Genomic DNA, 12,170 nt, shown 5'->3' with positions numbered 1-12,170 from the left:
GACACTCTTCAGCAATGTTCTTGTTCATCTCTGGGAAGCGACTGGTCCTCTGGGGGTTAGCTGGTGTACACGGTGAACAAAATTGTCTCACAGGCATATGAATGGACTGAGCTGATAGGAATAATGATTCACTTTTCCAGCACAGACAGTCAGACAATTTAAACCTGTGCTCACAGGCTTGCCTCATATCCCCCTGGATACCACTTTGTCCCACTTGCTTTAATATAAAAACCCTCACTTTGCACATAGATGAATGGCATTTATCAGCTCCAATAGTTGTCAGATCAGTGGCTAAGCAGTAAAGGTTAGCCTCCGTCCTCTCCTTGGCCATGTTAAATGAACAGCTTTCACTCCGATGCTAGCGCAGGCCGGGGGAGCAAAGCAAAAGGCACTTAGGGGATTTTCGTGTGATCATTCCAGCCTGTTTGATTCCCCGTGGGTCTAAAAGAGAGAAGGAAAAGAGTCAGTGAGAAAAGAAGAAGCTGCCACTGTGTTTTCACACACATCCCCACAGATTCTTCTCACTCCTAAGCTGGCCTCCTTGGGCACTGACTGTCACGCTTTTCTACCATCCATGGATAATCAATCCTTTTTTGAAGAGCCCTCTATGGGCATGAGAGCTGTGGGCTCTCCTCTCCTATTGGCTAATGGAAAAAGTCAGATCTTAGGGAATTTCACCGTACTCCACATTAGGTATGTAAGGAGAAACTTCATTTGACCTCAACTCCTGAAACTTATTAAAACATCCCAGCCCTCAGTAGAAGACCATGATCGACACCTTGGGCATCGTGCCTTAATATTTTCTTATTTTATCCTATGTGTTTTTGTACAAAGTAATTCAAGGAAAATAACAAAATCCTGTGAGAAATGTGTTCTGACCACCAAGTACATGCCTGAGTATGTCAATGCTTTGCATTTCATCTTAAATTGGATGCAATTAGCAAAGGGAGCACACCATTAACCTATATAAAATCAGCAGGCATAAGTGCTCTTTGCAAACCTAAATAGCAAACTACGGCAATTTAACACAGACAAAAGGGGAAAAAGAAAAAAGGTAGCGAACATGCTACCCCAGGGCAGCAGAAATAGAAAAAAGATTGCAATTTACATTCAGTGAATCACATTACGTAACAGTTAAAGCAGTAATAAACATTTATTAACAGCTACCAGTTAATATCTTTAAACTGTACCCTTATTGTTGTCTTCTGCAGAAAAGTTAGCTTAACTTAATGTATTTTAAGAAATGTTCTGAACTGGGAACAGTGGGTTCTCTAGGCCATTAAGTGAATAAAGATATTGCTTTTTCATCATTGCTATCGATATTTCACAGCACAAACTACAAGTCAGGTTTTTTCTTATGGGTTACGTGTCTTGGGCATTTACATAAGAACAAGTGGGAAGTCCATGAGTATTAATGAATACCACAATAGTTCTGTTCATCCATACACTTTAAGATTGAACTGATTCTTGCATTAGACACCTTGTTTTTCAGAGGTTATGGATATTGACCGACTTCACCTATTTCCTGATGTCAACAGTGTCATCTCCTGCATGCATGTTTTAAAGTTTGCTTCTCATAACATTTCAAAGCATTCTGCTAGCTGTCTGCAAACTCAAATCTGGGTCAGGGATTTCAGTGGAATCCAATCCAAGTATTGGTTTAGTACACAAGCAAACACATGCAGATCTGCACTTGCAGGAAAGTAAAAGACATCACAGCTGAGAAAGCACAGCAGTAGACCTTAGAAATGTGCAGCTAATATTGCACATCACAGTGAGCTGCATTGTGCTGGACAATGGCCACTGAAGAGGAAAAACCCTTGAAGGGTGGAAGAACATATGAAATTAAAAGTTCTCCTTGTCCTAATAGGCTCAGAACAGATAGCTGAACGGAGCGCTGGAAAGTGGCAAGTTAAATGAACTGTGTCCAAAGCCCATCTCTGGAGTGGGAAAGCACTGGAAAAAGAGCGAGCCGAGTCATCACCATTAGGCTGAGGCTCATATCCACACCAGTAACAGTGTGATTTATGGCCCCTCTATCTCCAGCCTCCAAACTCCAAATGAGCAACACAATGATAAAAAAAAAAAAAACTGGGAGGGGAATAGAGAGAAACACAAAAAAGGAGGGAAAGACTTGTGCTTTCTATCTCTACAACTTTACTTTTCACTCCTGGGGAGAATTCAAACAATGATATTTTTGCCTTGGCCATTAAACACCCCCCGTCCTTTTTTTTTCCTTCTGGTGGATGTTTCGTCCCAGTACCTGGAGAAGTGCCAGGTCTAGAGAATGCATTTGTTTTTATTTTGTGGAATGCACTTCTGTATTCAGAGCTGTCACACTAGTTTGAAGGCTGTCGGGTCCATAAAAAAAGGAGCTGTACACACACTGGGCAGAGACACAAAATGCTTGGCACATTCCTTCACATTATGTAGCGTACCTTCCTTACTTTTTAAATATATTTTTTTCGAAGGGGTTGCAGGGGCGGCAACACAATTCCATAATATTAGACAAGAACAAATGAAGAGAACATGCCTCCTAGTAGGTGGTAAATGTCAGCTGCTGCACATTCACCAACAACGCCATTGTTTGTTTTCACTCGAGGTAATAGCATCATTTTCCCCATGATTTTGAGCCATTGTAGAGGAAGTAGCAAATAGAATTGTTATCTTGAAGCTGGCTGCCAGCCTCTCCATCTCTGCCCCTCGAGCCAATCTCATTGTTGGCAAAAAGTTACATGTTGCTCGGAGATTGTGTTGTCTAATTCCTCTCTGCTGAACACCCCCCTTGCCCCGACATAATCACTCAAATATTGGGGTTCTTCTTCTCTCTCTGTCTTTCTCCCCTCCCCCCACCCTCCTTTCTGTTCCCACCTCATCAGCGATTTCAGCCACGTCTCCACCTGAGCTGACAGCCCCCCAGCACTGCAGTCTCTCCGTGTACGGCTGCTGCTCCGACAACGTGACGGCTGCCCTGGGAGTCGGTCTGGCCGGATGTCCCAGTAAGTCTTGTCCTAGTTTGACCACTCACCAGGACTGTCCTGAGTTTGTCGCATGCAACAGCAGGAAAAAAAAGTTGTAGATTCTATCAGGCTGTTTCAGCATATGGAGCTTACTGTCCTTGACTTCAATTACAGAACCAAAGTTGCGGAGCTGCAAACGTTTCATCTTAATCCAAGGAATAATTATGATAATGTTGTTGTGTATCTACAGAAAAATCTCTTCATCTGATGATCTTGACGAATGATAGCACACAGATGGGGAAGAAAATGCTGCTTCAAGCTCTTACCTAGAAGATACAGTGCGGGCAAAGAAAATGCAAGCATAGAAATAAGGATATACAGAGATTTAGTACAGGAGGAAGCTCACCTAAGCACACTTTATCCAGCTTTTTATTTGTGGAATATGGCTTACCTAACATTTGAGCCCAGCATAAATCTTATAGTGATGTGTAAGCACTGCTGAACTGAAGGTACATGACGATAGGCTCTCTCAGAGTTAGGAAACGATAATCCAGCGATGTATCGTCATGGAAATAAAAATTGTCTTGGTGCCCTTTTTTCACAGGCACATGTCAGTGTAATGCCTATGGGTCCTACAAGGGGACATGTGATCCAGCCACCGGTCAGTGCTCCTGCAAACCCGGTGTTGGTGGACAGAAATGTGACCGCTGCGAGCCGGGCTTCTGGAACTTCCGGGGCATTGTGACAGAGAACATGAGCGGCTGCACACGTAAGGAATTACTTTGAGATCTCGATCTGGTGCAGTCACAGTAGGTAAATAAGGAAAAACCTCAGTCAACTGAAATATAGCAGTAGGCTTCATGTCTGTGTGCAAACCAAAAAACAGTAATCCATAATCTAACGGGTAAATCTAAACTCACACGTAAGAAGAAAGAATATTGGAAAGGAAAAGGCCACCTATGACCAGTAAAAAGAAGAAAAGATTACACTTTGCAATAAGGACACATTGCTTATCATCTATTAATGCATAAGCACTAATTAACAGTTAATAAAAATTAACTAAACTGTCTCGTAATCATTCATTATTGGTATGAATATTAAGTATGAAATGCACAGATTTTTTGCATTAACTATCATTAATAAATATGGTAATATGTTATTTAATGTTAAGACAGTAAGAAATGCACATATTATTGGCCTTAACTAACATGTCAAAATGCAGTGATAAGCATTAACTATCAATTAATCAATGTCAACTAATGTGTATAGTAATCCTTTATTCATTGTGTTCATGTTAGGGAAGGTCTTTATGTTATTTACATCAATTAACAGTTAGAAATAAGTGTTGATTAATGGTTATAGTCAAATGTGGGATCTAGCACCACATCTGTTACTAGTAACTAACATCAGTTAATTACTGCATTAACTACTGTTAATTAATGTATCGTTGTTGTAAAGTGTTACTAAGGAGAGCTTGTCTTTTGCAAAGATAGAAACTTACTTAAAGAGGGTTTGTTAGTAAAATAATCTCATGGTGAAATGACGGGAATACTTTGTGGCGAGTATTGTTTAGGGAAACAAAAACAAAACTAAATGTACAGTCACCGTTGAATTAATTTCTATCAATCGATGAAGAAACTATTGAAAGAAGTGTATGTGACAAAGAGAAGTAAGGCATCATTTTAAGATCTGACTGCGCTCAAGTCAGTCTTCAACTTGTTCACACACAAATCTTACACGTTTGCCCCAGGGGTTTTTACAATTACAGCAAACAGTGCAACACCCTCTATCCATCACTTTGAATAGATGTAGAACAAACAGGGCCTCATGGGCCTCATTCTGTTCAATTTTTCTTATGTTTTCTCTTCATTTTCTGTTAAGAGATAAGAAATAAAGAGAAGTCAAACTCCAGACATTCCAAACCGTCTTAACTGTCTAAGTCTGCTCTTACCCATTTGTATAAATGATGAATCCCTCTCGATACAGGAAAATCAAAAACCAGCAAGGGCAAATTAAGTTATATCTTTTTTCTTATCTTTATAACAGTCCACTTGACCCATCATGAAATTTTCATTTCCCTAAGAGAAGCATAAAAATAAGAAAACAACATTGAAATAGAATCCCAGAAATCAGTGAGTTCCAACAAAGTATGATGAAATTTATTCATATGTTGTTTCCTGCTTGTGGCCCCATTATAAATAAAAAGGAGACTGAGAGAGCAATATTAAGAACAGAACAAATGGTATACAAGTATGTAACAGTATTGTAAAATTATAAAATATCAAATTTAATATAATGCCAACATGTGCTTCTGGCACAATGCAAAATAAAACCGAAGACTGAAGAATAGAGATCCAATACAGGGGAGGTAGAAAACTACATTTACAAATACATTTAAACGGTCCAACGGCAGTGTTTTGTCCACAAAGTATTTAGTCCTGAAAACTCTCCACCAAAGAAATAGTCCCTCTGAAAAGAGTCAGCGGTGTCTTCAGTGGATTATTCAGTACAATAGAAGCATTGTTCTTTGAAAAAGATATTGCAGTTCCCTTCAATTGTCAAATTGAGGCAAATAAAACCATATTTTCATGGCTGGAGGTGAGTGAGAAACTATATTTTTCACTTACCTTTTACAAAATAAATGCTGTGCCTGAGGAGCAAACTCCTTTATGAGTGTTACTTTCTAATATTATTAAGTGTATGTAGGCAATAAAAAATGGCAAATGAAGCTGGTAGCTGATGCTGCTCATTTATTTGCAGACTTTTTTTTTTTTTTTTTCTGAAGAATGGAATCTTGCTGTCTCCGCCTGTTCTGTCAAAACTGGATTGACTGAACTGTATCTATTTGTATTCAGCTGAAGACCAGGGTCATGGCCTCTTGTTTGTCTTGGTGTAATGCAATATGGTGACCAGTTCATATCCTGCCGCTGAGGGATCTTAGGACATACGCTCCCAAAGTCACAGAACATCTTCAGTCAACAGCAGGAAGCGTGCAGGTGCTTTACCCGTGGCCTGACCTTAACAAGGTCTACCCACAGTGAGCAGACAGCACTCTGCACGCCAATACATGGTTCAGCAGGAGAGGAGTGGAGGAAAAAACAAAAAAACACATCATCGATTCTGGCAACATGATGGGGTTGATGTCCTTCCCTAGGGTTGTTTTCGTGTGTTTCTGTTGCATACTCGTCTTCCACCTCCTTTCCTCCCTCCTCTTTGGTAACCCCTGAGGCGAGGTGAACTATCTGCAACCCTTGACTCTGACACAAAGATGTATCTGATGTAAGGTTCAAGGGCTAGGGTTGCCTTGAATGTGCTTTATACACTATGAAACCCATGAGTGGGAATCACAGAGTAAGTCATGGCACAAAACTATCATTATACATTAGTGAAGGGCCTCTATTAATCTCAGCTGCAAAAAGGGACCAGGCTGTTATTAGAGGCAGACCTTTCCTTGGTTGTATTTAGTATGAAACCTCATTTTGATTTGCTCACGTTTACAATGTTAAAAAAAAAATCACAATGTGCAGAAGCTATTCATTGCCCAACAGAGCTTTTATCATGTAAAAGTCTTCCTGTCACACTTGTAAGTTGCTACAAATGAAAAAAAAAATAAGACATACACCTGCAGTCACTGAAGTCAGACAATAACACTTAAAGTGAGTGATCTAAAACAGATGTTGAAAATGGCTGGATTTTATCACAGGATGGAGTACATTGAGTACATGGAGTACATTGGAGTACATCGTACATTACATGAGAGGCACCAGAGGCTTTTAAATGAGGAGCAGTTTTTGTCCTCTTCATGCTTACCTCAAAACCAGCTTGTCATTGACTTCTGGTTTTTATTTTAACATATATGTATAGTATGATACAATAGGCCTCAAGCACTTGTACAACACATTTGTTGTTAAATGCCAACAATCAAAATTAGCAAGAGGATCTGTTGTAGGAATTACACAGTTTTCTCTGGGACTAATAAAGTATTGTGAATATATAATGTGAATCATCTGTAAATCATTGGCTGTAATTTTAACTAAAGTGTTTCATGAAATGATTCTGTTTTTCATTACTTGGAAAAAAAATTTCAAAACCAGTTACACTTCACTTCTGTTTGAAACAAAGTAAGTGGGATTCATCATGTTTATGCAAGTTCAGAAGTTACAAAGTTATGAAGGCGGCATATAAGACTCCTCCATCACAATGAACAATGAATTCAGAGCATATGAAAAAATGCATACATTAGACACTGCAACTACATAAGTAATATCCTAACTTAAATATTTAATGCATGTATTGTTGCATTTATCCCGTCATATTGGGCTTATTATATAGCCTATTAGCATATCATATGATACCCTATATTGTCTCATTGTTTTGTCCCTAATAAGGCTGTCAAGGTAATGACATTTTAGTTAACAATTTATTGACATACAAATAATATAAATGAATGATTTGGCTTTTTGTGTTCAATGTATTACACTAGTATAGGCTGCAACAATAACTTACTCATACTCATAAAGTTCAGCTAATGAAGAAGATTGATTAATATGGTCCAGAGGGCACATTTGACATAAATAACTCAAATAAACAAAACGCATTATTAAAATGACCTCTTTCTCTGTTTTGTTCCTTCTACATGGTAGCTTGTAACTGCGACCCGACCGGTTCGGTGCGTGACGACTGTGAGCAGATGTCGGGTCTGTGCTCCTGCAAGACTGGAATGAAGGGCATGAAGTGCAACGTGTGTCCAGATGGAAGCAAGATGGGCCTGAGCGGCTGTGACAATGGTAATAAGAGTCAACAGCACAAGACAAACAAATGCACTTTTTTTTTTTTTTTTTTTTGACCACACCATCCCTGCTCCTCTTTATCAGTCTGTCAGTTATATTCCAGTGTGTAGATCAACCTAATGGCAGCCAGTTGTGTCGGTGTCTGTTTTTCACATCTGTCTCATTTATTGGTGTTAGGAGAAAGTGGCTGCAGGCTGTTAAATCCATGTCAATTAGCAAAATACTTGAGAGAACAAATTATATGTGCGTGACGTATTTTGCATTGATATTTTGTTTCCCCTTCATCATACCCCGTTCAGGATGATTCACACTGCTTGTATGTGCATGTTTATGCCACTGCATAAGGACTATTGATTAGTTTATTAGTGATTTTTAGATTAATAATGAAAACAGCCCCAGTGATTGCACAAGCTAAAATGCCATCTGAAGGAAAGGTTAGTTCCTCCTGTGGGGTCCTGCAGCTCCTTGATTAAGATGCAACATCAGATATCGACTGGAAGTCAAACACTTAATGAAGCCAGCAGTCCCAGCGCAGTGGTGGAGCTCTCCGCCACACACCCCACCAGACAGGAAAAAAAGACAAGGCACTGAAAGGTGGTAACACGTGACAGTAGAAGCTGAGGGGCATTAGGGGTAGGGGGTATAATCTAAGCCTGTGTGATGTTGCAACAATGCAGAGAACCCCACACTCACGACCCGGCGGGTGCTTGGTGGACTCCCTGGCTGCAGCTACTTCAATCGCTCCTTTGGAGAACTCGGAAAGATAAAACAATGACAGCTACTTTTATTATGCATTGAGCTGGCCTGTGAATTAACCCATAAAGACCCAATGCTACTTTTGTGGCAGTTCCCAAATTAATTTTTCTCTCTAGTTAACCTTTCCTAAGTGATTTATCACCATTTATTATATATAATATTATCCACTGTATTTTTTTATTTTTTTTCAGGGAAAGTCATGTATTTTTTCTGATATTTAATTTAACGACCACGTAGATGTTTGTAAAAGCTCAGAGTTCAAAGAGTTCAAAGATTATTAGATGAAAATATAGAAAACTGAAGAAAAAAATATTTTTTTCTGCAAGGATATCAATAACTGAACAAAAAACAAATGTCCTCATCCACTGTCATTTATCAAACTCCAAGGGTTTTATTAGTGAATCGATGTTGCAGAAGATGACAGTGTTTCCATGTTCACTACGGAGCCTCTGAATGTCCAAATGGGTCATATCTGATGACCATGAAAAGAAGAAAAACTACATTTTTCCCCAATTATGCACATGTATTGATAGGATTAGTGGATCAATAGGTATTAAATATTTTAGATCAGTAGATGGTTTTGGTTGCCAGTGGCTATTATTATTATATATATATATTAACTCAGTAGACGTTTTCAAGAACTTGATAAAGAGACTAAAATAGGTGAAAAATATCAGTCATTTTTGTCAATGTCAATTCTGCCTATAGGTCCAATTGTTTATCTGTTCAGCTATTGCTTCCCAACTAGTTTTCTGTGTTCAAACAAATACGTTTCCATAGAATTTTAACATTAGCACCACTGTTTGGATTTTCGTTGAGTCTGATGAATGCAAGGTCAGATCCCGTCTCCAGTGGTAGCATGGCTGCATTAGTTTGACATTGTGCGTCTATGTTAAACTTTGTGTCACATTCTGGTTTCTTGCTAACAGCTGATGTGCTTCCAGGCTTTATATTCCAGTTAATCAGACATTTTGGAACTGGTTCTGCACTCAGTTCTCAAACCGAATTAGGAGGGGGATTTCAGGTGTCATGGCTCCTTGATAAGTTTGTTGAGTTATTTGTACACACCAGTGGAAGTAGAGAAAGTGCAAATGTTTGTATTAATGGGGGTAAAAACTCATTTTTAAGGACGTTTGAAACTGATATTACACTGGAGAGACTATGTCTCTCGGCTGGCCTGGGAACGCCTCGGGGTCCCCCCGGAAGAGCTGGTGGAGGTGTCTGGGGAGAAGGAAGTCTGGGCATCCCTGCTTAGACTGTTACCCCCGCGACCCGGCCCTAGAAGAAGCGGAAGATAATGGATGGATGGATGAAACTGATATTAGACAATGTTCTTTACTTAGAATATTCTCTGTATAGCTAATCGAGAGAATCTTTTTTTTTTTTTGCCAGTCATATTGTTATTACAATACAGAACAATGTTGATGCACATTGCAGATCTTCCTCAAGTCATGCAGGTATACACTTTATTTTAAAGATGAGAACAAAAACTGGTGAAACAGAGAACCGAACCTCTTGCCGGTTCTTCATAATCTTTAGTATGATAAAAGACAGAGTCTGCTTCAATCCAGCAGCAACAGAAAAAAAATTAAGGGCGGTTTAAGTTTTACTAAAAATACAAAAAAAAATTCTGTTATTCTGAAAATGAAACATTACATATGCATGAGAATTTATCTTTTTACTTAGCTTTCTATTTCCACTGAGCTGCCACAATTAGGATTCAGAAAGCAAAACTCACATTACTGCTAATATATGTAAAGCACTGCACTCTCCTTCCAGTTGTCGTGGAGCTTAATAAAATAAACTTGTTTCTTTCACAGGTCCAGAGGCTCCAACTTCATGTGATGACTTGGAATGCAATTTTGGAGCGACTTGTGTAATGGTGAATGGCCAAGCCAACTGCGAGTGCCCATCACCGGACTGTGACGAGAAAAACAAAACCAAGGTGGGCTTTACCCAAACTGTTTGCTTGCAGGAAAGAAGCCGTTTGTTTGTTCTACACAGCAACAGCAATGTTTGTGAGTGTTCGAGAGGCCTAGCGGGACTTAACATGTGTTCCCATCTTCCCCTTGCTCCATCTCTGTCACGGTGGAGCAGGTGTGTGGCTCCGATGGGGTGACCTACGCCGACCAGTGCCAGCTGAGGACCATCGCCTGCAGGCAGGACAAGGACATCACAGTGCAACACTTTGGACAGTGCACAGGTGAGCCCCGTCAAAGCCTCCATGCATCACGCTTCGCACGGATGGCCAACTGTTGTCAGGCCCCCGATCAAAAGATAATGAGCTGTGCTGCAGGCCTCAAATTATCCCCCTCCTGCTGTTTTTTTGTCTATCCCTCTATCTGTCTCTGTCATGGCAGCCAGGATACAAGTTGAGCTTGAGTTTTGTGTATCTAAAGGGAAGTACTTGCATTTGATAACAATGCCATCAGAAATACAAACAATTAGACATATTTTCTTTAATGAAAAACGCATTGAGATTGTCATAGTATCAATATGATAATATCAAGTTCCACTATTTTATGACAGCATTGTAGGACCGTGGTAGAAAAAAAAAAACAACAGAGCTATAAAAGGGGCTGTAATGTTCTGGGAAAAACTCAGAATTTCTGATTAAAGTTGTAAATTTACAAGACAAAAACTTGGATATTCTCTGAGATTAAAGTAGTAAATTTATGAGGGAAAAAAAATACTTGTTGTTGTGATGTGTAGCGAAGTATTAAAGTTGTAAATTTTTGAGACAAAAACTAACTAATTATGCCTAAAATTTTTTTAAAGGCATAAATAAAAAAGAATGCTACTTGTTGTCCTGAGGTATATCAGTATTAAAGTTAATACAGTTCTCTGACGTATTGAAAATAATTTAAGTCGTAAATATAAGCAAAAAAGCTTAAATACATGAACATGGTATATTCAGAAGAAACGTCATTTGTGAGATATTCTCAAAATTCCAAAGAAAAGCAATATTCTCTCAAACTATAATGCTGAATTTCCAACAAAACACATATTTCTGATGTGCAGTTAAGTATTATTTAAGAGAGTCTCGTACACCTATTGTATCTTTGGTAACACTTTGGCATTTTCTGTTCAATTCAGCTTTTTAATATTAACTATGTAAACTGTTGCTGAGAACCTGTAAGTATGTTGTGTTGAAGGATTCAACTAAACTGTACTTTTCTCTGTAAATGTATTGTAAAAACATAATTTTTCTTTGAAAATATTACCCTGATTTCTCTTATGATGGTGATTGTTTGTGATAATTCAGAATACTTAAGTCTGTTTGCCTGTCTACTTGAACAATAGAGTGTTGTACATGTGCATCTCCTCTGGCTGTGGATGCAAGGTGACAGTAAATTCAAGTTCATGTGTGTTTAAAAAAAAGAAAGCAACAAATAAGGATCGTTAAGAATTTAATGATTCCGATTCCATTATCGATTTTGCTTATCGATCGAATTCCTTATCGTTACTCTTATCGATTCCCATTGGGTGAGGGAATAAAAGAGTACAAACGGCTGTGTTTGCATTAACTGTCTTTTATATTTCCGTATCTGCACAGAAAATATAACATATACAGTATGTACAAGTAATAAAAACATATGACGCTGGGCCTGGTGCGGGGGGGGGGGGGGGGGGGGGGGGCAGGGAAATGCAGTGAAAGTGAAAC

At 39.0% G+C, this 12,170-nt stretch overlaps 1 protein-coding gene across 4 annotated transcripts in view; it reads left to right on the top strand.

The window, feature by feature from the left end:
• agrn (agrin) overlaps nt 1-12,170 on the top strand; it is a 390,721-nt gene that overhangs the window by 307,949 nt on the left and 70,602 nt on the right. For all 4 annotated transcript variants that reach the window (XM_030138396.1, XM_030138397.1, XM_030138399.1 and 1 more), the window contains 5 exons: nt 2,880-2,999; nt 3,565-3,729; nt 7,604-7,747; nt 10,327-10,451; nt 10,604-10,709. In XM_030138396.1, coding sequence (XP_029994256.1) covers nt 2,880-2,999; nt 3,565-3,729; nt 7,604-7,747; nt 10,327-10,451; nt 10,604-10,709 — 660 coding nt within the window. The remainder of the gene's footprint in view (nt 1-2,879; nt 3,000-3,564; nt 3,730-7,603; nt 7,748-10,326; nt 10,452-10,603; nt 10,710-12,170) is intronic.

This window comes from Sphaeramia orbicularis, chromosome 7 (assembly GCF_902148855.1).
Source record: "Sphaeramia orbicularis chromosome 7, fSphaOr1.1, whole genome shotgun sequence".
NCBI lineage: Eukaryota > Metazoa > Chordata > Actinopteri > Kurtiformes > Apogonidae > Sphaeramia > Sphaeramia orbicularis.
Note: the sequence above shows the minus strand (reverse complement) of the source record. Positions and strands in the feature narration are given on the sequence as shown.